This window comes from Oncorhynchus clarkii, chromosome 5 (assembly GCF_045791955.1).
Source record: "Oncorhynchus clarkii lewisi isolate Uvic-CL-2024 chromosome 5, UVic_Ocla_1.0, whole genome shotgun sequence".
Lineage (NCBI taxonomy): Eukaryota > Metazoa > Chordata > Actinopteri > Salmoniformes > Salmonidae > Oncorhynchus > Oncorhynchus clarkii.
This window is the reverse complement of record NC_092151.1, coordinates 20,346,444-20,371,959: the sequence shown is the minus strand read 5'-3', so window position 1 is coordinate 20,371,959 and position 25,516 is coordinate 20,346,444. Positions and strand designations below refer to the sequence as shown.

At 45.5% G+C, this 25,516-nt stretch overlaps 1 protein-coding gene across 2 annotated transcripts; it reads right to left on the bottom strand.

The window, feature by feature from the left end:
* Nucleotides 1–3,070: 3,070 nt before the first annotated feature.
* LOC139408497 (cell cycle and apoptosis regulator protein 2-like) lies at nt 3,071–24,564 on the bottom strand. 2 transcript variants are annotated; one of them, XM_071152466.1, is made up of 19 exons: nt 24,353–24,564; nt 19,273–19,346; nt 19,079–19,164; nt 18,739–18,859; nt 18,379–18,526; nt 17,936–18,035; nt 17,716–17,853; nt 17,394–17,607; nt 15,606–15,716; nt 14,240–14,409; nt 13,939–14,062; nt 7,870–7,998; nt 7,659–7,760; nt 7,420–7,573; nt 7,264–7,322; nt 4,022–4,253; nt 3,695–3,910; nt 3,368–3,522; nt 3,071–3,260 (listed from the first exon to the last, which is right to left on the bottom strand). In XM_071152466.1, exons 2-19 carry the CDS (start codon nt 19,282–19,284, stop codon nt 3,216–3,218), a joined length of 2,316 nt encoding a protein of 771 aa, XP_071008567.1. In that variant the 5' UTR covers nt 19,285–19,346; nt 24,353–24,564; the 3' UTR covers nt 3,071–3,215. The 2 variants fall into 2 exon arrangements, with proteins under 2 accessions (XP_071008567.1, XP_071008568.1); XM_071152467.1 differs by lacking the exon at nt 24,353–24,564 and adding an exon at nt 19,632–19,650.
* Between the last annotated feature and the right edge of the window lie 952 nt (nt 24,565–25,516).

Here is a 25,516-nt window from a genome sequence, read left to right as displayed (position 1 = left end):
TGTCTTACCGAGAGAGCACATTGCGAGGCGAAATCGTCTATAGCTCATTGTTATGGAGGTGTCCAAATAAATGTCACAGGAAAACAGCTTAAACAAATGCAGCTAACGTTACTGTTGTTATTCTGTCTGCACTGTTTGATGTGACTGCAAGTTAGCCGTACTTGGCTAGCTAGCAAGCAAGGGTAAAGAACGTTCAGCGAGTATGGCAATGTAACATTTAGAACGAACTACTGGGTCACGTCCATAGATACAGAACAAAAAGACTAAACGACAGTCACGTCTCCGGCAACCGAACCAATAGAACGAAGAACCTGCTGGCTTGGGTAGCAAACCCTAGATTTTTGTCGGGACTACATCTTGTGGAAGGATGAAATATTATGAATAAATAAATTAAACTATGTCAATCATTATTTGAATATATTGGTAACCCGTTGTATAAAAGTGATAATGCACTCGAAGCCGGTGTTATTGGCTAACAACACCCGTGCCAACATATGCTCCAAACACTGGCTTCTCGGGCATATCATTTATGTAGCCTACGCTCTAGCTCCCCCTAGCTGCATTCACTCACTGTGAAAAGTGAGTCCAGTCTGTAAGGCCAGAATTCTAACTTATCTTTTTCTTGTCAAATCACACAAACAAATGCCAAATAACTCAACTCTTTTTTTACACTGAATTTTTAAATTCAAACGTGTTTATTCCTGCCAAATCACAACGATAGATGGAAGAAGAGTTGTTGAATGAAGAATGTTTGCAGTAACATTGACATCATGAAATAAAAGACATATTTTCCAAAATGTTTTATTAGATTAGAGAACACATTGGGAGGGATCTTAGACGATTCCCCAATACAGAATCAGATCCTTGACATGTTGAGCTTATCAAAGATTCACCACCATATTTTACAGTAGAGGATGGATAAACATTTTGGTTACCTGGAGGAGGGTTTTGCATATACACTACCGGTCAAAAGTTTGGGGTCACTTAGAATGTAATTTACAATGTCATTAATGTAATTTACAACACTAACAATGTCTACACTGTATTTCTGATCTATTTTATTGGAAAAAATGTTTGCTTTTCTTTCAAAAACAAGGAAATTTCAAAGTGACCCCAAACTCTTGAACGGTAGTGTATATATATATATATATATTTTTTTTTTTATTGTATTTTTTTTCTAGTCCAGGGGAGAGTCATGTAATTGATGAAATGTCAATATTTTCCGTGTGCCCTATGCTGCCCCTCAACTCTGATTCTCTGCTGGGCGCGGAATATCAAGTATGCTTGCAGGCTATTTAGTGTGGTTCAATCAAATGATCCATGGCCTATAGAATACAAAGTGCCTGCTCGGAGAAGCATAGAGCAAAGTTATATTTCTAAGATGGCTGCTGGGATGGTGCAAATAAAACTGGGTTGTATTACACACTGCAATGGATATTCCAACCCCGGCCTGCTCTGCTCTTGCTCATCCAAAACGTTCTTGTGTGCTGCCTAACCAATGGATATTCCAACCCCAGCCTGCTCTGCTCTTGCTCATCCAAAACGTTCTTGTGTGCTGCCTAACCAATGGATATTCCAACCCCGGCCTGCTCTGCTCTTGCTCATCCAAAACGTTATTGTGTGCTGCCCAACCAATGGATATTCCAACCCCGGCCTGCTCTGCTCTGCTCATCCAAAACGTTCTTGTGTGCTGCCTAACCAATGGATATTCCAACCCCGGCCTGCTCTGCTCTGCTCATCCAAAACGTTATTGTCTGCTGCCTAACCAATGGATATTCCAACCCCGGCCTGCTCTGCTCATCCAAAACATTATTGTGTGCTGCCTAACCAATGGATATTCCAACCCCGGCCTGCTCTGCTCATCCAAAACGTAGCAGTTCAGGACTACCGTAGCAGTTCAGGAGGAGTCAATGGCTTATTCAGATTTGTATTTATTTATTAGACCTAGTCCAGAAAATGCACTCTTGCGCACAGACTAGCCTATAGCCTATATTCTGTTCAGTTTGAGGAGTGGGCAAAGATGGAGGTCAACTTTGATAGCTTGTTACTACTATAATAGATTTGATTAAAAACAATATTTTTCTTGCCAATGATGTATTTATCAGTTATTGACCTCACAATAAGCCAGATTTCAGTCATTTACATTGTGGTGCTGAAACTTGAAGCAGCAGCCGCGGCACAATCAATTGGAAATGGACAGCTCATGGTGCTGAAAGTAGGCATATTAGAGTAGGAATAATTCATTTCAAAAGGGCTTTGTATTTCTTCCTATCTATTTTTGAAGATAAATAAAAACTGATGTGATTATATAAAGTGATCTATAACAGTGCTATGGTCCGCGATGCTCTCTCATTGCAAACAAGACACTGATTTGGCATTGGAGAAATATGATATCCAACAAATGTAAATGCCAGTGGTGGGTCTGGCATCTGCATATGCAGAAAATAACCCCGTACCTACTGTAAAATGTGTTATGGGGCTATTTGGTTTCCACTGGTCCTGGGGCCCTTGTTAAGGTCAACGGCATGATGGAATTTACCCAGTACCAGGACATTTTAGCCAAAAACCTGGTTGCCTCTGCCAGGAGGCTGAAACTTAGCTGCAAGTGGATCTTCCAGCAAGACAATAACCCCAAGCACACATCAAAATCTACAAAGAAATGGTTAATTGACCACAAAAATCTAAATTTTGCAATAGCCAGCTCTGTCTCCGAATTTGAATCCAATTGAACCTGTGGTTTGAATTGAAGAGGGCAGTCCCATGAGCGCAGACGAACAATATCAATAATCTGGAAAGATTCTGTATGGAGGAATGGTCTAACATCCTTCCCAATGTGTTCTCCAATCTCATAAAACATTAGAGAAAAAGGCTATGCCGTTATCCTCACAAAGGTGCCGGAGTATTGAAAAGAGGGGTGCCAATAATTTCGACCCCATCTATTGAGAAAAACAAAATCTCTTTCTTTGAGCAGTTGTATTAGTATAAAATCATATAATTTAAAAAAATTTGGGAGCATACATTATAGCTCAGTAATTGTATCATTTTTTTTATACAGTCTTTTTTCCTCATCTTTATCAAGTGTGCCAATACTTTCCATCATGACTGTATATGTGTGTAGTCACTCACTCATCCCCGTCAAGCCGGCTGGTGCGTGTGTGTATGTAATAATGTAATCGTTCAAGTTTATCTTCACTTCTCTGTTCTGCTCCGACCAATCAGTGTTCTTCATTTGCTGTTTTTGATTGAGTCAGGCTTGTCGTCTGAGGGAAACAAATCCATATTGAGGATATTGAGGCAGACCAATCAGTGCATTCACACATGATCAACATTTTACTGTTTATCTAACCGTTAACCTATAACGTCTCACCTCGTCGACCATTTCCTGCATTTTGTGGATGAGGGCGAACATGTGACCAGCATCCTCCTTCAGCTTCTTCTCATAGGATGAGCTTCGAAGTTCCACCTTCTCCAGCCTGCTGCTAAGACCCTCCTCCTGGCCCTGAGTGACAGCCGCAGCATCCACTGAGAAAGAATAAGAGAGGGAGAGTGAAGAAAGAGGAGCAGAGAAGGGGAAGAGGCATAAAAAAAAATGGTTAGCCAATAGAAATCTATGAAATTAACAAGATATATAATAAGAGTCTAACAAAATGTGTGTAAGTGTGTGAGAGAGAAAAAAAGGAGACGTGTGTAGTACCCAGTGCGTCCTGTAGGGTAGCGATGCGTAGCTCCAGGGCTTTCCGTGTTCTGTCTGCTGCTTCCAGGGCCTGTAGCAGGCTGGGGATGTTTACCACACTGCCCTTGTAGGAGACCACCTCAGCCCCCACAGCTGCAGCTGGCCCCCTGGATCCCCCAGACTTCCGGCCACAAGCCTTCTCCTTCTTTGTAGCTCCACGAAACAACCCACGGTTACCTGAAGACAAAGAGAGTGTGTGCGTGTTTCGGTACTCACCCCTGCCCTATCACTCATTGGGGACACACTGATAACAATTAGAAAAATACTGAACGTGAGTGTGTGTCTAACCTTCCATGCTGATATCAGGTTCTGTGTGTTCTGTCTCCTCCCAGCGAGAGGCTAGCATCCTGTATGGACATTGCCCCTCCACACACACCTTATTCAACAACACCTGGACTTGGGTGGGTGTGAGCCACAGCCCTAGTGACAGTAAGATGTTGTGAAGGTCTGCTTGTCTGAGGCCGCCAGTGAGCCGTTTGTCAAAGAACACACAGGCCAACAACACCCTACGAGACAGCACCTAGAGAGAGGGAGAAAGAGAGAGGTAGTTAGTAAGGGGAGAGAGAGGGGAAACCATGAAGCATAGCCACGGGAAGATGTTAGGGGGGAGAGGTACCCCTTTTTAATAAAGCATTGCATGCATCTATAATCACATCTGCGTAGTGGCATACAGATGAGCAGAGGCATTTTTGGAATTTCCACACAGATTTTTTTAGCAGGGTCCAGACTTTGAGGCCTTTTATAAACGCATTTCCTGCAATTCTACATCATTTACATGACAGAAGACACTGACAAACTGAAATCAAAAAACCCGGTCTTGAATGCAAATAATAGCCCTGGCCAATGAAGAGACACAGATTGTACAATATTAGGATACAGTGCCTTTGGAAAGTTTTCAGACCCCTTGACTTTTTCCACATTTTGTTAAGTTACAGCCTTATTCTAAAATGGATTCAATACAACAATGTCCTCAGTAATCTACACACAATACCCCATAATAACAAAGCGAAAACAGGTAATCAATTTGAGAAAATCCATAAAAAATAAAAACAGAACTACCTTATTTACATAAGTATTCAGACCCTTTGCTATGAGACTCAAAATTGAGCTCAGGTCCATCCTGTTTCCACTGATCATCCTTGAGATGTTTCTACAACTTGATTGGAGTCCACCTGTTGTAAATTCAATTGATTGGACATGATTTGGAAAGGCACACACCTGTCTATATAAAGGTCCCACAGTTGACAGTGCATGTCAGAGCAAAAACCAAGCCATGAGGTCAAAGGAATTGTCCGTAGAGCTCCGAGACAGGATTGTGTCGAGGCACAGATCTGGGGAAGGGTACCAAAATATTTCTGCAGCATTGAAGGTCCCCAAGAACACAGTGGTCTCCATCATTCTTAAATGGAAGAAGTTTGAAACCACCAACTCTTCCTAGAGCTGTCCACCCAAACTGACAAAGCTCTAGAGTTCCTCTGTTGAGATGGGAGTCTTCCAGAAGGACAATCATCTCTGCAGCAGTCTACCATTCAGGCCTTTATGGTACAGTGGCCAGACGGAAGCCACTCTTCAGTAAAAGGCACATGACAGTCCGCTTGGAGTTTGCCAAAAGGCACTCAAAGACTCTCAGACCATGAGAAACAAGATTCTCTGGTCTGATGAAACCAAGATTGAACTCTTTGGCCTGAATGACAATTGTCACGTCTGGAGGAAACCTGGCACCATCCCTACGGTGAAGCATGGTTTTGGCAGCATCATGCTGTGGGAATGTTTTTCAGCAGTAAGGACTAGGAGATTAGTCAGGATCAAGGGAAAGATGAACGGAGCAAAGTACAGAGAGATCCTTGATGAAAACCTGGTCCAGAGCGCTCCGGACCTAAGACTGGGGCGAAGGTTCACCTTCAACAGGACAACGAACCGAAGCACACAGCCAAGACAAGGCAGGAGTGACATTGGGACAAGTCTCTGAATGTCGTTGAGGGGCCAGGAAGAGCCCGGACTTGAACCCCATCGAACAGCTGGAGACCTGAAAATTGCTGTGCAGCAACACTCCCCATCCAACCTGACAGGAATTGAGAGAATCTGCAGAGAAGAACGGGAGAAACTCCCCAAATACTGGTGTGCCAAGCATGTAGTGTCATACCCAAGACTCAAGGCTGTAATTGCTGCCAAAGCACTGAGTAAAGAGTCTGAATACTTATGTAAATGTGATGTATGCTAATTTATTACATTTGTTTTTTTAAACATTTCCAAAAACCAGTTTTTGCTTTGTCATTATGGGGTAATGTGTGTTGGGGGGGGGGGGGGGGGGCTGTAACCTAACAACATTTGGAAAAAATCAAGGTGTCTGAATACTTTCTGAAGGCATTGTATATATATTTTTATAGGCTAAAGGGCTATTAAATAACCTTTCCAGTGGCACTGAAGATGAAGCCTATGCTACTCACCGGGGATAAGCTACTTTGAAAAACAGTGTTGTTTGCTCATAATTGGGAGTTGAGAAATATTGTTTGAGGTTCTACAGACAGATTAGGGATTTGCATTCCAAACTGTACGTTTGTCCCGTGATTGTCTTTTTAAATATGCGAAAGACAAACTGACCGCTGCAACCAAGTTTACTAATACAATCCATAGATGGCAGTTCCCATTCACGTCAGTACAGGCAGAGATTACTAATGTACCCCTGAGTTTAACAGTCAAATACAATCTATAGATGGCAGTTCCCATTCACGTCAGTACAGGCAGCCATTACTAATGTACCCATGAGTTTAACAGTCAAATTGCCAGGGTTAGAGGTTCCAAACCCTTCTATGGTTGATATGTCTATGGCCATAAAGGAACAAGTGATTCTATATTTGGCTCATGTGCTGCCCACATTGCAGCCTTACCGACTTCACACAGAATGCACAAAACATTTAGAACACCTGCTCTTCCATGATACTGACCAGATCAATCCAGGTGAAAGCTATGATCCCTTATTGATGCCTTATTAAATCCACTTCAATCAGTGAAGATGAAGGGGAGACAGGTTAAAGAAGGATTTTTAAGCATTGAGACAATTGAGACATGGATTGTGTATGTGTGCCATTCAGAGGTTCAATGGGCAAGATGTGCCTTTGAACAGGGTATGGTGCCAGGTGCACCCGTGTGTATCAAGAATTCTCCACCACCCAAAGGACACCCAGCCAACTTGCCACAACTGGGAAGCATTGGAGTCAACAATAATTTTCTGAGGGGGGGGTGCAACTCAATATTAGGAAGGTGTTCCTAATGTTTGGTATACTCAGTGTATGTGCTTGTGATCAAACTTAATCCACAGCTATTTTTTAGAAGCTATTGATCTTCTGTGGCTAAATGATGTTCTCTGGTGTAGTATTTTGAATGATTTTATTTATGTCTGTTCAGACAGGAGTAACATTTTTGGCAAAATTATTTAGAGGGTGCTGCAGCACCCCTACTTCCCACAGTGACTCTATGAAGTATAGTAACTTTTAGGGGGCCCTAGTATTTACAGTGTATGTGGGCCTTACATTGTGCTTTAAGAGGCAGTCTGAATTCTCACTAGTAATTCCCTCCTCTCCCAACATCTCTGGGGAAAAAAATAAGGAGAAAAGAAAGCAATTTTAGTACACACACAGCTTCTGGCATTTAACGTCCCCCAACCCAGTCTTTTCAGATCTTCATACCTCTTTCTCCCTCTCCCTCTTTCTCATCCATCTCTTCTCCATCGTCATCAGTCTCCTCCGCTGCTGTCCCTCCACTCTCTCCTCTTTCCTGAAATCTTTTACTCCTCTCATCCCGTATTCTCTGCTTTTTGTCGTTCTTTATCTGGTTATCCTCCTGAAAAAGAGATTGGAGAATGTAAGCAGGACTAAATCAGGTGTAGTGAAGAAAACAGGTAACATGTTCATTTGTGTGTGTGTACCGTGGGTGTGTGTGTAGGCGTTAGAGAGCAGAGACAGCGGTAGAGCAGTAGACCAAAGTCCCTCTGAAGCATCTCACAAAACAACTCTGCCAGCAAGCCCACCTAGAGAGAGAGAGGTCCGTATAATCATTTATGTTGTATCATGACAACTAACCTACTCCAAAGCGGAGTAGTACAGTATATCTCAGTGTGGTCTATGGGAGTACTTTACCTCAAAGGCCTCCTTGGTTGTGGAGGTGTGGGGCTCCAGGAGAGAGGAGAGTGGGACGGGGCAGAGGGCTAGCCCAGGACGAGGCCTTGCAACCAGGCATGGAGCGGCAGGGAGAGGGGCCCCTTCCTCCTGATAGACAAAGAGACAAACACGCACAAGGCAGCTTTAGAATGGCTGTGAATTGTGACTTGCCTGATGACTCATATTGAATGTAATTCCGCTGCTCTATCGATCGCTACATACATTCAGTCTGAGACTGCCATCCTAGAAGTCGTTTGCAGTGACGTCAAAGTGAAAGCCGCTGTACATAACAAGTCCTCGGAGACTGGATCGTCTCTAACCAATCAGAGTATCAAAGCCAATTACTATTTCCGAAACGCTGCTTTACCCACGTGTGTTCAAGCTCTGTCCCAACCCATCCGTTTCTGGGACCAATCAGAACGGTCTGAATCTGTTCGCACATCGAGAAGTCATCGGGAAGGAGATCAAATCCAGACTATTCGTAGATTTGATCTGGGCGTGGCGTTTAGCCAGAGTGATGTGGATGGGTAGCCAGGTAAAGATGTGACTACTACAGGATATGTATCGAGGGGCGGAGCTAGCATGTTGGAGTGAACGGCTGTGCGTGAGAGGCTCCTGCAACTTTTTTGCGAAATAATCTAATTTAACCTACTTTATGGCACTTTTTACAACAAACGTTTCTTTCTAATACAAGATTGAAACTTTTTATATGAAAATGCCGAGTAATAAGCGACCAAAGGACAATAAATCCACAGCGGAGGCCTACTCCCCACTAAACAACGAGACAGACATGGCGGGAGGCACATGCAACAACGTGACACTTACAGAACTTACCCGGGCTTTGGGGGAGCTACGTGTTGCTATAGCTGAGGATCTTAAGGCCACTATTGCTGAACTGGACACCAAAATCAAGAGCATCATTCGAACGGTCGCTTCGCATGGCCAGAGTATTGTGGACCTTGAGAAAGCTTCTGAATTCAACGCTGGTAGGATCGACGAGTTAGAGAAGCTATGCACGTCATTGCAGGATGCTGTGCAGAGGCTTTCTGTGAAAGTGGTGGACCTGGAGGGCCGATCCAGACGTAATAACCTTCGCGTTGTTGGTCTGGCAGAGGGGGTAGAGGCGGGCTCTCGCCCCACCGACTTCTTCGCCAAGCTATTGAAGGATGCAATGGGATCGGATGTTTTGGATTCGGATCCCCAGCTGGACCGCGCACATCGCTCCCTTGTCCCAGTGCCTGGACCGGGCAAACGTCCTCGCCCAGTAATCATCTGTTGTCACAGTTTCAAGACCAAGGATCTTATCCTGCGTGAAGCTCGAATGAGGGGTAACCTGTCACATAAAGGGCATCCATTCCGTGTCTATGAGGATTATGCGCCCGATGTGGCAAAGCATCGCGCCGACTACAGAGATGTCATGACCAAACTCTACAAACTCCATCTTCGCCCAGCCTTACTCTTCCCTGCAAGACTAAGAATTACCCCGCCTTCCGGTGAGAAGATTTGGCTCTCCTCGGTTTTGGACGCAGAGAAGTTTATCCGGGGATATACACCAATCATCCGTACAGGTTAGAGTGCCTTGTTATTGCGTCTTAGGGTCTGCTCATGGACTCGAATCCATACTATACCATATTGGGTGAAAACGTTTTAAACGGGCTCAACAAGGGCTACCGAACATGTAAGACGCGGAGCAGACCAATGGATGGCGGTCAGAGCTCTCAATTAACGTTACATTCACTTTCATCCCGGCTGTGCTCAGCGATGCATATTCTTTACTTCCAGATTTGATCACTGGCACCTTCGGACGGATATACTTATATTCCCCCACTTTGTTTTGTTTCGTTATTTATTTTACAATCCTTACATTATTCTTACTACCATACCATTTATTTATTGCTTGCAGGGGACTGGGGGTGATGGTTGGGAGGGGGCAGACACCTGGTTAGCAGGTTGATGTTTTGTGCTGTTGTGCCTTTGTCTGGCCGTGGGCCTCTCTCCCACCAGCCCTCTGTAGTGCTTATGTCTGTGTAGGTGTGCGTACATATAATTACTATTTGTACTTTATTACTATTTTCTCTTAGCATTTTAGTATTATGTATGTGTATATTTTAAATCAGTGTAGATTGTTATTCTGGGGTATGAATGTTTGTATGTGTATGTGTGCATATGTATGTATATACATATTCTTTAAATATATATTTTTATATATGATTTTTTGTGTGGGTATGTATACATACATGTATATGCATGTATGTGTGTGTACATATTTTGTTTATGGGGGGAACGTTTAATTTAACAAATCCTTGTTCCGATCTCCTGACCCACAGTATGTAAAGGTACGGCTGACTATGTCGGTTGCGGATGGTTTATTTTTTGACCGGCAGTGCTTAGCAATATAATCTTGAGGCTATATCTTGCTTATCTCTGGGATTGACCCAGGATGACGCTTAAATGCGCAATATGTTTAAGTTGCAACTTATTCTGTTTAGGTTTATTAGATGCTAACTGAACACTTAACTCGCGGGAGCCTCCTCAGTTCATATGTTAGTAGAAGTTCTAGGATAGTGAGAGGTGAACGTATAGTTGGGATTTTATTTTTGTTTTACCTCTTGTTCGAGGTCGCGCCGTGCTTTTTTGGCATCGGCCAGACAATGTGTTTATTATTTTTATTTTTCCTTTTTTTTCCTCCTGTTTGTACATGCCTGTTAAATGTGGGTTGATGGGGGGGGGTAAGTGTTGGGGAAATTAGGGGAACAGGGTGGGAAGTAAAGGTGCTTGCAGGGGGGGAGGGGTGGGTTGGATACTGCTCGGGTGTAGGTGCTACATATGCTGATCGTGATGGTTTGGTGCGCTTTCTTACCTTTTTATCAAGTTACATGGTATGCAGGCCACCATAGGAACTACAAACGAGAGGAGGGCGGGGCTTACATTCACTTCCTGGAATGTCAAGGGTTTAAACAAACCAATTAAGAGGGGCAAGGTCCTAGCCCACTTGAAAGCACTCTCGTCTGATATTATATTTTTGCAAGAAACCCATCTGAAGAATAACTCTCATAGCAGACTTAAGTGTAGGTGGGTGGGGCAAGTGTATCACTAACTTCTCTGCCAAAACGAGAGGCACAGCGATTCTGGTACGGAAAGGAATTCCCTTTCTACATAAAACCACTATTGCGGATAAAGAGGGTCGGTATGTGATCGCAATAGGATAAATCCACTCTACCTCAGTAACTCTACTAAATATCTATGGGCCAAACATTGACAACCCCTCTTTTTTCAAAAGAGTCCTTGCCCTGATTCCAGATATCTCCCATACTAACCTGGTCATTGGAGGGGACCTTAACTGTGTGCTAGACCAATATTTGGATAGATCCTCTACCCGGCGAACCCCTACCTCCTATTCAAGCGAATTCTTGAATACCTACATAAAAAATTCGAACTTATTTGATATATGGAGGATCGCTAACCCTACGGGTAGGGAATACTCCTTTTACTCTCATGTTCACAAGGTTTACACTCGAATTGACTACTTTTTGTTGGATGCTAGACTACTCCCCTATACCTGTAATGTGAGGTATCATGATATTATAATCTCGGACCACAGTCCACTCACCTTCTCCCTGAGATTGGGTGACATTGTACCAAACGAGAGGGTCTGGAGGTTGAATCCTCAGCTCCTCACAGAACCAACATTCTGTGAATATCTTAAAGACCAAATTACATTTTTCTTTGATACCAACGACAACACAGAGACCTCCTCAGCATTATTGTGGGAAACACTGAAGGCTTATCTGAGAGGCTGTATCATCTCCTTTCAGGCTGCCAGGAGTAGGCAAAACAGAGGAAAACTGGAAGAACTGGAGGGACAAATTCACTTACTGGATAGGGAGAATACTAGCCACCCATCTATGGAGAAACATAAAAAAATGACCTCTTTAAAATTTGAATATAATCAGATTCTCTCAGCTAAAATTGCTAAATCTTTTCTCTATGCCAAGCAAAAATATTTTGAGTTTGGTGACAAACCACACAAATTACTCGCCAGACAACTTCGAAAAAATGTGAGTGACCGAATGATTCACAGGGTTAAATCTGCATCTGGGGAATTACTCTCTTCCCCCAAAGACATCAATGACAGATTCCGGCAGTTTTATGAGACTCTATATACATCTAAAGCGAATCCTAACCCCTTAATTATGCAAACATTTTTGGAGGACTGCAATCTTCCTGCCCTGAACCAGGAAGATTCTAACTTCCTGAATAAGGAAATATCTCTTGATGAAATTCGAGAAACAATTAAATCTCTAAAGAGTGGCAAGACCCCGGGCCCAGATGGATACCCTGGTGAATTCTATAAAACATTCAGCAACATGCTCTCTCCCTATCTGCACAAAATGTTGGTTCAGGCCAATGAGGATGGAGCTCTCCCTTCTACTTTGGATGAAGCGTTCATTACAGTTATACATAAGAAGGGTAAAGATCCAGAAGAGGTAGGGTCATACAGACCAATATCTCTCCTTAATACAGACCAAAATATTTTAGCAAAAACTCTGGCTAACAGGCTTAGCACTTTAATTGGCAAATTGGTCCATTCGGATCAGACCGGCTTTATCCCTAACAGAAACTCATTCTTCAATCTCAGGCGCCTCTTCAATGTTATGTATTCTCAGAGGTTACCCAACGTGGACCTTGTCGTCATATCTCTTGACGCCGAAAAGGCCTTTGACCAAGTTGAGTGGCCCTATCTATTCAAGGTCCTACAGAAATTTAATATTGGAGATAGGTTCATAAATTGGATCCAGCTTTTATATAGGAACCCCTGTGCCAGAATACTCACTAACCAATCATTGACGACCCGATTTAACCTCAACAGGGGGACAAGGCAGGGTTGTGCGCTGTCGCCTATGCTCTTCGCCCTAATTATCGAACCGCTCGCTCAGACGATTAGATCTCATGCAGCAATACACGGCTATAATACTAAAGATACTCTAAATAAGATCTCCCTATACGCAGATGACATCCTCCTCTATGTAACAGAACCCCAGGCTAGTATCCCAGCTATTCTTGATGTGATCAATTTGTTTGGTACCTTCTCGGGATACAGAATAAATTGGAACAAGAGTGAATTAATGCCCATACGATCGCAAAATACCTCCTGGCTAGAACATCTCCCATTTAAGTTATCTTCAGAAAAATGTACCTACCTAGGAATTGTAGTTACCAAACAATACTCCTTACTATTTAAAGAGAATTTCCCCTCTCTGATACAAAAACTCAAAGAAAACATACTATTTTGGAGAACTCTCCCAATTTCTCTGCTCGGAAGAATTAATGCCATTAAAATGGTCTTCCTCCCTCAACTGCTCTACCTATATCAGAACATCCCAGTATTCATACCTAAATCCTTTCATAAACAACTGGACTCAATTATCAATCCTTTCATCTGGGATTATAAAACACACAGGATAGGTAAAAAACACCTCTGTAAATCCAAGATGGAAGGAGGATTGTCTCTCCCAAATTGTATATTTTATTACTGGGCCGCTAACCTCCGCATTGTTACGTTTCTGCTGGATGACGTACTTCCGGCATCCAGCTGGCTTAGTATGGAGCGTGAGGAGTGTCACCCCTTCTCTATTGGCGCTGTGATTTTGTCGCCTGTCAATCTGGAGATGTCACTTTATTGTAACAATCCTATTATACATAGCACAGTCCGAATCTGGAAGCAAATTAAAGTCCACTTTGAGCTTAGACCAATGTCATTCATGCTCCCTGTCGCCAGGAATCCCTCCTTTGCCCCTTCTAACCTTGATAACACATCTTCCCTCTTTCTTTCTACGTGTCCTTATTTTGTATGTCGTGTTTTGTATTATTTGTTCTGCACCCAGAACTCTGGGTCTTGTTGTTCCTGTATGCTCTTTTATGTTTAGATAAGAATTATACACCATTCTTGTGTGTGTTTAATCAAAAATATTTGAAACGAGGATATGTATCGAACTCTCACCACACACACACACACTCACACACACACTCACACACACACACACTCACCTCCTGAGTCCTGAGTGTGCTCCAGTCGTCCTCTGTAGGTACGATCCGCCAGACATCAGGTAACAAAAACACCACTGTCTCCAGCTTCCCCTCACAAACATAGCTCAGCTCAGCCATCTTATACCTGAGAGAGGGAGTTGTTCATCCCATTGTAAATGGAGTGCCACACAGTGTTGAAAAGGGGAAAACAAAACAAGCATTTGATTGACTGGTTTACTACCTGGCTGTGTGAGAGTCAAAAGAGTGTGTGAGAATAAAGATGTGCTTGTGTGATCATGAACATGCAAGTGTGTATACTGACCACTGGGAGCAGCCGCTGAGGTCCAGTCCACTCTGTTCCCTCACACAGCGCAGGGCTGTCCTCAGCAGTGCCCGAGGGTCCTTCAGCGGACTGGGACCGCCGCCATCTGTCTCAAGACACCACGGACCCCCAAGGGCCCGAAACTCACCCCCTACCTCCCCCAAAAGGAACTGACAGAGAGGGGAGAGAGATCATGTACAGTTGAAGTCAAAAGTTTACAAACACCTTAACTAAAGGTTAAACTCAGTTTTTCATCATTCCTGACATTTAATCCAAGTAAAAATTCCCTGGCTTAGGTCATTTAGGATCACCACTTTATTTTAAGAATGTCAAATGTCAGAATAATAGTAGAGAGAATGATTTATTTCAGCTTTTATTTCTTTCATCACATTCCCAGTGGGTCGGAAATTAACATGCACTCAATTAGTATTTGGTAGCATTGCCTTTAAATTGTTTAACTTGGGTCAAACGTTTCAGGTAGACTTCCACAAGCTTCCCACAATAAGTTGGGTGAATTTTGGCCCATTCCTCCTGACAGAGCTGGTGTAACAGTCAGGTTTGTAGGCCTCCTTGCGGCGTTTCAGGTTATGTCGATATAGGACTCGTTTTACTGTGGATATAGATACTTTTGTACCTGTTTCCTCCAGCATCTTCACAAGGACCTTTGCTGTTGTTCTGGGATTGATTTGCACTTCTCGCACCAAAGTACGTTCATCTCTAGGAGACAGAACAAGTCTCCTTCCTGAGCGGTATGACGGCTGCGTGGTCCCATGGTGTTTATACTTGCGTACTATTGTTTGTACAGATGAACGTGGTACCTTCAGGCGTTTGGAAATCGCTCCTAAGGATGAACCAGAATTGTGGAGGTCTACCATTTTTTTTCTGAGGTCTTGGCTGATTTCTTTTGATTTTGCCATGATGTCAAGCAAAGAGGCACTGAGTTTGAAGGTAGGCCTTGAACTACATCCACAGGTACACCTCCAATTGACTCAAATGATGTCAATTAGCCTATCAGAAGCATCTAAAGCCATGACATCATTTTCTGGAATTTTCCAAGCTGTTTAAAGGCACAGTCAACTTAGTGTATGTACACTTTGACCCACTGGAATTGTGATAGTGAATTAATCTGTCTGTAAACAATTGTTGGAAAAATGACTTCATGCACAAAGTAGATGTCCTAACTGACTTGCCAAAACTATAGTTTGTTAACAAGAAATGTGTGGAGTGGTTGAAAAACAAGTTTTAATGACTCCAACCTAAGTGTATGTAAACTTCCGACTTCAACTGTATTTAGTATGTAATTATGATTTGACCAAAGTTGAGGTGTATAGTGGGCTGTACCCAGTCACAAAGTAACCGTCCTCACCTTGATGAGAGAGGCAGGGTGCATAGCACCCTCCTGCTGTTCTTTCCGGTCCTGCAGCCCACAGCACTGTCTGTACAGCTCCTCTGAACTGGCCATGGACAACAGCAGCACCTGTGTGACACACACACACACACCATTTAGGGGTTCCCGAGTGGCGCAGCGCTCTTAAGCATTGCATCTCAGTGCTAGAGGTGTCACTACAGACACCCTGGTTCGAATCACAACCGGCCGTGATTGGGAGACCCAATGTCTCGTCACTACAACTCCCGTACAGGCTCGGGAGAGACGAAGGTCGAAAGCCATGCGTCCTCCGAAACACAACCCAACCAAGCCGCACTGCTTCTTAACACAGCGCGCATCCAACCCGGAAGCCAGCCGCACCAATGTGTCGGAGGAAACACAGTGCATCTGGCGACCTTGGTTACCGTGCACTGCGCCCGGCCCGCCACAGGAGTCGCTGGTGCGCGATGAGACAAGGATATCCCTACCGGCCAAACCCTCCCTAATCCGGTCGACGCTAGGCCAATTGTGCGTCGCCCCACGGACCTCCCGGTCACGGCCGGCTGCGACAGAGCCTGGGTGCAAACCCAGAGTCTTTGGTGGCACAGCTAGCGCTGCGTTGCAGTGCCCTAGACCACTGCGCCACCCGGGAAACCGGGTACAAGCCTCTTTAGGATGTTTTTAACATAATTCAATAATGTTCCAACTGGAGAAGTCTTCAGAAGTGCGATGGAACAGAGCTCGCTCTCACATGAACGCGCATGGTCAGCGCAAGTTCAGGCCATGGTAGACCTTACTCAATCCCCTCTCATTCGGCCCCACTTCACAGTAGAAGCATCAGACAAGGTTCTAAAGACTGTTGACATCTAGTGGAAGCCTTAGGAAGTGCAACATTACCAATATCCCACTGTATCTTCAATAGGAGCGGAGTTGAAAATCGACCAACCTCAGATTTCTCACTTCCTGATTGGAAGTTCTGAGTCCTGTTATACTCACAGACATCATTCAAACAGTTTTAGAAACTTCAGAGTGTTTTCTATCCAAATCTACTAATAATATGCATATTCTAGCTTTTATGGCTTTGTAGCAGGCCGTTTACTCTGGGCATGTTTTTCATACGGACATGAAAATACTGCCCCCTACCCCAAAGAAGTTAACTAGGATGGCTACCACAGTATTCTGCAGTGATGCGCCATCCCAACTGGTTTTGGGCTTAGTCCCATTATCATTGTTTTTCAACAGGACAATGACCCAACACCTCCAGGCTGTGTAAGGGCGATTTTACCAAGAAGGAGAGTGATGGAGTGCTGCATCAAATGACTTGGCCTCCACAATCCCCCGACCTCAACCAAATTGAGATGGTTTGGGATATGAGTTGGACCGCAGAGTCAATGAAGGAAAAGCAGCCAACAAGTGCTCAGCATATATTGGAACTCCTTCAAGACTGTTGGAAAAGCATTCCAAGTGAAGCTGGTTGAGAGAATGCCAAGAGTGTGCACAGCTGTTATCAAAGCAAAGGGTGGCTATTTGAAGGATCTCATATATGTTGAATTGTTTAACAATATTTTTGGTTACTACATGATTCCATGTGTGTTAATTCATAGTTTTGATGTCTTCACTATTATTCTACAATGTAGAAAATAGTACAAATAAAGAAAAACCCTTGAATGAGTAGGTGTTCTATAACATTTGATGGGTAGTGTATATAATAAAATCCAGTGGGCAAACAAGACACACAGGTGGTGAATGGGAAGGTGAGAGTCAGAGTGTTTGTTTGGTGTGCTTTACCTTTACAGTGCACTCTGCGCCCTCTCTCTCAGTGTGTATGTGTTGGTCAGGCTCGACGGGGCCTATGTGGTAAAGGCAGGGCTGTGGGAGCGGAAAGGGGAGGGGCTGGGAGGGAGGAAAGCTGTCAATCCAACTGATTGACAGGTGGCAGACGGATGGGGGGAGAGGGAGATGGGGGTAGCGACGCTGTAGCTCTAGACTGTCACAGGACACACTGGGGGAGACGGCAGGGAGACAACGGGTTGGAGATTAATCGATTACCAAAGTTACAGATTCTTTAACTGACTGATTGCATAAATAAATAAATGACAAGTGGACTCACCAATCCCTGGGGAAGCAAGAGAAGAGGGCGGGACTCTGAACTGGGGTAGGGGAGGTCTTTTTGGGGTGTGCTCCCTTATCCTCCTCTTCCTTCCACCTCCTCCTCTTCTGGTCACAACCCCTCACTCCGCTGTCCTCCCTGACACACACAAAATAATATTGCACACAATTGATTTTCCGTGGGGTGAACAAAGAGACAGAACACACACAGACACACTCACCGGCGGTCTCCTCGTCTCCCTGCCTCAGCAGGTCTCTTCCTGATGCCTCTGCCCCAGCCCTCAAACTGACCACCCCATGATGGAGTCTGCAGCAACCCCGCTGAAAGTGAGAGAGGAAATAAGAAAATAAACAAACACTATTCCCTACATAGTTCACGTCTTCTGTGGCTGTATATGGCCTTTCTGTGACCCTAGGACCTAGGTGGATCAAAATGGACCTAGGTGGATCAAAATGGACCTAGGTGGATCAAAATGGACCTAGATGGATCAAAATAGACCTAGGTGAATCAAAATGGACCTAGGTGAATCAAAATGGACCTAGGTGAATCAAAATGGACCTAGGTGAATCAAAATGGACCTAGGTGAATCAAAATGGACCTAGGCGGATCAAAAGTAATGCACTATATGGAGAGAAGGGTGTGATTTGGGACAGGTTCACTCACGCTTGGCCACAGTGTGAAGGATGCTGGGGATGAGAGGAGGGATCTTGGGAGATTTGAGGAGAGGCTGGGGCTTGCTACCCAGAATGCCCGGTTTCTGTGCGTGTGCAGGCATCATGGAGGGCAGGAGAGGACGAGGAAACTTTGCCGTCTGAGAAGAGATGGAAGAAGAGGATAGAGTATACCTTTTCCTTATCCCTATTAAACCCTCTTGTCTGACACACTATTGGTTAACATAACAACAAATCAACCACTCAGGTGAAATATGAAATTCTACAATATCACTGTCTGGTCCTTCTAGAGTAATCTACATTACCTACAGAAACTCTACCTGTGTGTCTTTGGCCAGGCTCTGTACTCTACCTGTGTGTGTTCTGCGAGGGTCTGTACTCTCTGGGCGCTCCAGCTGTGTGATTGAGACAGATCCAGGACAGCCTTTACCAGCACCCTCTCCCCCAGTGCCGGAACTCTCCCCTTCACCACACTGACACACACACACAGAGTTTACACAGTACACACAGTGTTTACCACCAGTTGAATGACCTCATAGAATTGAATAATTTAGTAAATGAAAACTGATATTTTAGCTATATTGCTTACACCTATCCAAGCTTCTCAAATCGACATATGTGCATAATAGTGGGTAAGGGGTCCATTTGAGATTGGGGCATAACTACTGGAACTTGGTATTAGTCCTTTGTACCTCTTCTGAAAACGCACTTCCTGGTCCACCATCCCATAATGCTCCTGGAGCTGGGTCACAACCCCAGTGAAGACACGTTGCTTCATCTGGGAGCGAACACAAACACATCATTATAGACGCATTACACACACACACACACACACACACACACACACACACACACACACACACACACACACACACGTTTGTCTTACTTGGCTATCCATGTATCTGCTCAGTATCACTCCTTAGCTGGATCGGTCTGGACCTACTTCTTTCTGGAGCAGACCTGACACACAACCATAGAAATATAATTATTCTAGTTATGTTTCACTATATTGGATCACTCCAATATATTGGTATCACTCTGTGGTGGAGGGATACATCTGAGGTGAGGATTTACAGATTTACTTCCGTGTACACCTGTGTCACGGCTGGGGTCCGCCCCTATATATAGACACACGTTCTCTTTCGTTTTCTCGGCAGATGTCCATATGGTTTGAAGTACAAACTTTCTCTAGTTCGCTTGGTAAGTTACTGGTAAGTGTAATATCTTGCGTGGAAGTATACTCACTGGCTGATTGCAGCCTGGAGCAGCTGGCCACATGGCCGCCTCTCCTCTTGAGTGCTCCACTCAATGCGCGCAGTTGATCTGTATCTTCCACCCGTGGTTTGTCGTACTTGTGTTTCGTTAGCGTTACACTACGACTCCATGTGCATCCATTAGTATGGTGGCTCGTTGCCACAAACTGTAATTTACCTTACACAACTTGCCCACTAGCTTGTTCAATGTGTGTTGTGAATTGGTTCTCTGCTAATTATCCTGCAAGGTTTTTTCTTGTTCTTTCCCCTGCAGAGTGTAAGAGTATCTTAGTGGGCTTCCACTACGTTGAGACATTAACTTTGAAGTTCCTTAACGAAGTTACTCCATGATATAGTGCTGTTTTTACGGCTTGGATATTAAAAGGTAATAAATGCAGTAAAAATACAAAATAAAAACATACAAATCAAATCCATTATCTGGTTGCTGTTTTTTTGTCTGCCTGTTTTTCCCACATGGGTCTTCCCCGGTTTTTGCAGAGGTACTGGGTAAGTTATCCCTCGCCGGGTTCCTATTCCTCTAAGTAGGTCACGACATAAGCCATCCCAGGGTGTCGGATCCCTGCGCCGTGGCCTTGTTGGCTTGGCTGAGTTTATGGCTTCCCTTTGTGACAGATCTGATGGTGTCTTCCACCCTGGGGATCTGCGTACCTCAGGTATGCACTGCCTGCGTTTGAGCCACACGGAGAGGGCGGTGGAACGCCCTACCGGAGCCCTGTTTTGTGTGGTGTTCTCAGAACGCCTGCTCCTGGCGCGAGTGGGTCAGCCAACCTCGGGCTCAGGCTGGGGACGAGCTCCCTCCCTCAGGAGTGGTGCGCAGCGAGCTGTTAATCCCTCTACTGGGCCCAGTACCCCTCCCAGGAAGCATGGCCGAAGCCACCTCAGGCCTCTCTACTGGGCCCTTCTGCTGCCAGTCCTGGACGGGGGTATGAGTCAGACCGCTAGGACCACCTTGAACGGAAGGTGCATGCCTTGCATCAGGAGGTTGATAGCGTCGATGGCGACGACAGCTGTTCCCTGTTGGCCAGTGATAGGCTGTTCCTGGGGGACGATGCTGGCGCTGTTCACCACCGTGAGTGGGGCGACCACGCCATCAGAAGCTGGCAACGGGGCTTCATCGCCCCCAGCAGCTCGAGAGGCTATGAGGAGCCTACTCACTCAGGTAGCCACAGAGATGGACATCAAACTGGTGGACAGTGAGGACTCCATCTGTGCCCATCTCTGCTGAGTTCCACGAGGCCTTGCATGAAGGCTGGGTCTCTGCCTGGGGGCGCTTCTGACTCACAGCAAAGACTAGACCATGGAGATATGTTGCGGACGTGGAGTCACTCGGCCTCCGGAAGAACCCGACTATGGACAACATGGTCCTGCCATGGTCCTCCTGGACCAAGGGATTATAGGGTGGAAACCGCGACTGAAGCCGGAATCCCCGAAAAGTATTTGATGCAGACTTGAAAGCCACATATGGGTCCCTCTGCTCTCACCTTACCAATACGGCCATGCTGCTGCAGGGCTACCTGCAGACTCTGTTGCCCCGACAGCAGGAGGGCACAGAGGAGCTCCTCCGGGAAGCGATGGAGATGTCTCGCCTGCTCTCCCTGCTCCAAAGGGATATGGCCCAAGCCAACAGATGGGCCATGGCGCAGGTGGTTACCTCCCGGCACCATCTCTGTCCCGTCTGCTAGGTGCTCTCCAGAGCACATTTGCCAGTCAACCAGTTCATGCTACCTCCTCAGGCCCCGGGTCCAAGGCAGACCGTCGCCACCCACCTGCACCCGAACGACAGTGGGGTCCATCTCCTGCCCCATCGCCTCTTGCTAAGGGACGACAGCGGGGAGGGGCACAGCGTGCGATGAAGCAACAGCCTGTGTTTCCCCACACGGGTCTTCCCCGTTAGTTTTTTTCCCCCAGAGGTACTGGATAATTTATCCCTCACCGGGTTCCTATTCCTCCAAGCAGGACACAAAATAAGCTCTTCCAGGGCGTTGGACCCCTGACGCCCCTTCGTGGCCTTGTTGGTTTGGCTGAGTTTATGGCTTCTCTTTGTGACAGGTGTGATGGTGTCCCATAGGGACGTGCCTGGGGGACCCAGGCGCTCGGGGCACCAGAGGAGAGGCAGGCCCCGGCAGGACCCATAACACACCCTTCCCCGATCGCTTCTCCCGGTATCAAAGGGCAAAGTGGGGTACCCACAACGCGAGGGGTACCGACTCCAATTCCGGTGGCCGACCCCCGAAGAAAACCCTGCAGCTGGAGATCTCCTCACTCATGGACAAGGGTGCCATCCGCAGGATCGAGACATCAGAAAGGTGGGTTCTACTGGTCCCAACAAGATAGAGGGTTTCGACCGATTATGGACCTCTGCAACCTCAATGGGTACTTGAAGGTACTGAGGTTCCACATGCTGTCCCCAGCCCACTTGTTGCAGGCATGTCCAGGGACCAGTGGTATGTGACGCTGGACCTGAGGGATGCGTACTTCCATGTTCCTGTTCACCCAGCTCATTTGCAGTACCTCCGATTTGCTTTCGAAGGGACGGCTTACGAATTCAGGGTTCTTCCCATCAGCATCACCTTGGCACCCTGCACTTTCACAAAGTGCATAGATGCTGTCCTGGCACCTCTCACGTCCCAAGGATTGTTGATCCTCAATTACCTGGACGATTGGCTGATTTGTACCCGACCAGGACCCAGGTCCTGTCAGAGAGTGATGCTCCTGACCCACATCGTCGGGCTGGGCATTACTGTAAACGGCAAGAAGAGTCATCTGATGCCCACTCAAAGGGTGGCTGAACTGGACTCGGTCCTCATGAGAGCACGCCTGTCCACCAGAAGGGTTCAGGCGATCTAATCTTGCCTAGACCACTTTCGGCAGGGGTGGGTGGGTGGTATCCACCCTGACCTGCTAACACCTGTTGGGCTTGCTGACAGCGGCCACGTTGCTGATTCCCCTGGGCCTGCTCCATCTCCGGCCACGTTGCTGATTCCCCTGGGCCTGCTCCATCTCCGGCCTCTTCAGCTGTGTTTCAACTCCCACTAGCTGCACCCGAAGCGCCAACGCCAACTGCGGGTGACCTCACAGTGCCTCAGGGGATTGTTGAAGTGGAGCCGTCACTACTTTCTCTCAGGTGGGGTGGAGATGCTGAGATGTGCCGCCGGGATCTGGTCAGCACAGACACCTCCCAGATCGGCTGGGGGGGGGGGGGGGGTAGGTCGGCCAGCAGCTGTTGGCTACCCTCTTGGAGCGACTAGAGTTCTGAGCTGTACTGCTGGCTCTGTGGTTTTTCCTTCCACATCTGAAGGGAAGACATGTCCTGGTGAGAACAGACAACACCACAGGGTGGCCTGAGGTCCCACCGCCTCCATCTTATGGCATGGGAGCTCCTTCTCTGGGCTCAGGGAAGTCTAGTGTCTCTACGTGCAGCACACGTGCCTGGCATCCTGAATGTGGCTGCGGATTAGCTCTAGAGGGAGGGCCCGCCACCATTAAAATGGGACTTTAGCCAGCTGTGCCATCAGAGTCCTGGGTTCGCGCCCAGGCTCTGTCGTAACCGGCCGCGACCGGGAGGGGAGAAAAAGGGGTAAATTTTTTTAAAAAAAAACAATAAAAAATAAAAAATGGGACGTTGCCACTGGCTGGCCAGTTCCCTCTAGCACCGACTAATCTGGTACGGGTATACCAATATATTGGAGTGATCCAATACAGTGAAACATATAAGGTTACATATGTAACCACGGTTATGACCACGGTTATGTGAGCTATATGGATCACTCCAATCCTCTACGGTGCTAGAGGCGCCTCAAAAATGATGTAGAGAACGTGTGTCGCAGCAATGGGGTCTCAGCCGTGACACAGGTGTACACGGGAGTCAATCTGTAAATCCTCACCACGGATGTATCCCTCCACCGTGGAGTGATCCATACGTAAATCTTTGTTCTTTTTGCACATGACAACCACTCAATTAGCCCACTTCTGAGTTTCCCCCTTTCTCTGTGAAGTTCACATTCCCTATAACCACTGGGTCACTGGTTCAATCTTCACTTGAGCTGTTACCCCTCAATCACTACATTGAGATAGCAAATCTACAGCATGCATGTAGTATCTGCCTACCTATCCATGCTCACGAATATGTCATGTTGCTGAGATTAAGCAAAAGCTAGTGGCTGGATATAAATGGCTAGATATATTGCTTGGTTGGCAGGAAAACTGCAAGGGGGTCTTTAGCCCAGGAAGGGTAGAGGGTCGTCAGACCTTTTATGGTGTAAAGTACATACTAAAGCAAAAAAAGACTCCTCTTATAATCAACTGGACCCAATGTTCAGGTCAATAGAAATATTAAAAATAATAATTATATTGAACCCCGATGGTTGACGCCATGGTGAATAACCTAGCTAGTTAGCTAGCTAAAACTCATGGCCAATACGCTGTAAGATCTGTGCATCATTGATTGGAGCATAAGAACCTGGGCTAGCTAGCTAACTGACTAGATGAACGAACACATTCATCTAACGTTGATGATCCTGGCTACTACAAAAAATGTTAGCTAGCTACAATACCGGTAGCTATAATTGAGATTATTTGTAACTACCACCACCAAACGGTCACTTTGAACACAGCGATCTAGCTAGCTATACGTTTGTAATTATGATTTCGAAAAAATAGCAAATTAGGTAGCTAGCTAGCAACAGTACTCACTCTGACACAAACTCTCCTTGCAATCCTTCTCTGGCAAAACGTTAGTGCTTTTTCTGTTTTGAAGTGGAGCAGTCGCTACATGGGATGTAATAATTACGCAGATTATGTTGCTAAAAGTTTCATAAACGGAAGAAAACGTAACGAAACGGGGAGGCACCTACGGCTAATGATTAGAACACTAATGTGCGGAGCCAAAGAGGAAGAGGCGAAGCAAGGGACAACTGGGACAAAAATCTATATTCTCCAGCAGGTGGCGTTGATTCGTTTCTTTCGCTCACCAAGTGATGCATTTTTGTATGGAGGTCAATGAGAGATTGCCGAAATTGGTCAACAAAAAATGTAATGGCTTATTTGCTACGTGTGGCTTATTTGATCGAATATAAGTTTCGTAATGCTTAGGTTGTTACGAGTGTTCTGATATAAGTAGGATACGTGAAATCCCGCCAACTTTGAGAATAATACATAAATCATTGGAAAAATACTTTATATCTGCCCTCTCATTGGCTAGCATGGTCCCACCTGATCTTGCCTCCTCCCGACTGCCTTCCATCTTTGGATACATTTATTTTCAACATAGAGCGGCCAGTTGAGTATCTCGCCAATAAAATGGATAATCTGTGGTTGACTACATTAAAATGGTGGAAGCCCTCAATGGCGCTGGCCATGCTAAAACGGCATTTTGGGCCCTAGAGGCCTCTATCATCAAATATTTGTTATAACTAACCCATTGTTCCACCTGTGCTATTATTGGGTTTATTTGACAGTGCAGGCCACTGCCTACTGACGGATCTACAAATAACCTTGCATCATTAATAACTACCCATTATTATTTGTAGGTCAGTCAGTAATAAATTACCCATGATACATTACGGTTTTGATCCTCTCGAACACCGTCCTCTATGAACATTTTCTTCGCGTCACTGTGTTCACGTGATGAATGACGTATATTTCAAGCGAAGTACACACGCGTGGGAGCACCAGGCACCAATTTTGACTTTGTGGCTGTGATAACTAGTGGTACTAGTCAAGCACTAGAGACAAGAGATGGCTACCGACAGGCTGCAGTTCCATGAAATGGGTTTAGATTATCTTCTCTCCGATGAAAATATGAGGATAAATGAAGTGTTAAATCGCATGACCTCAATTGTGATATCAAACGGTTAC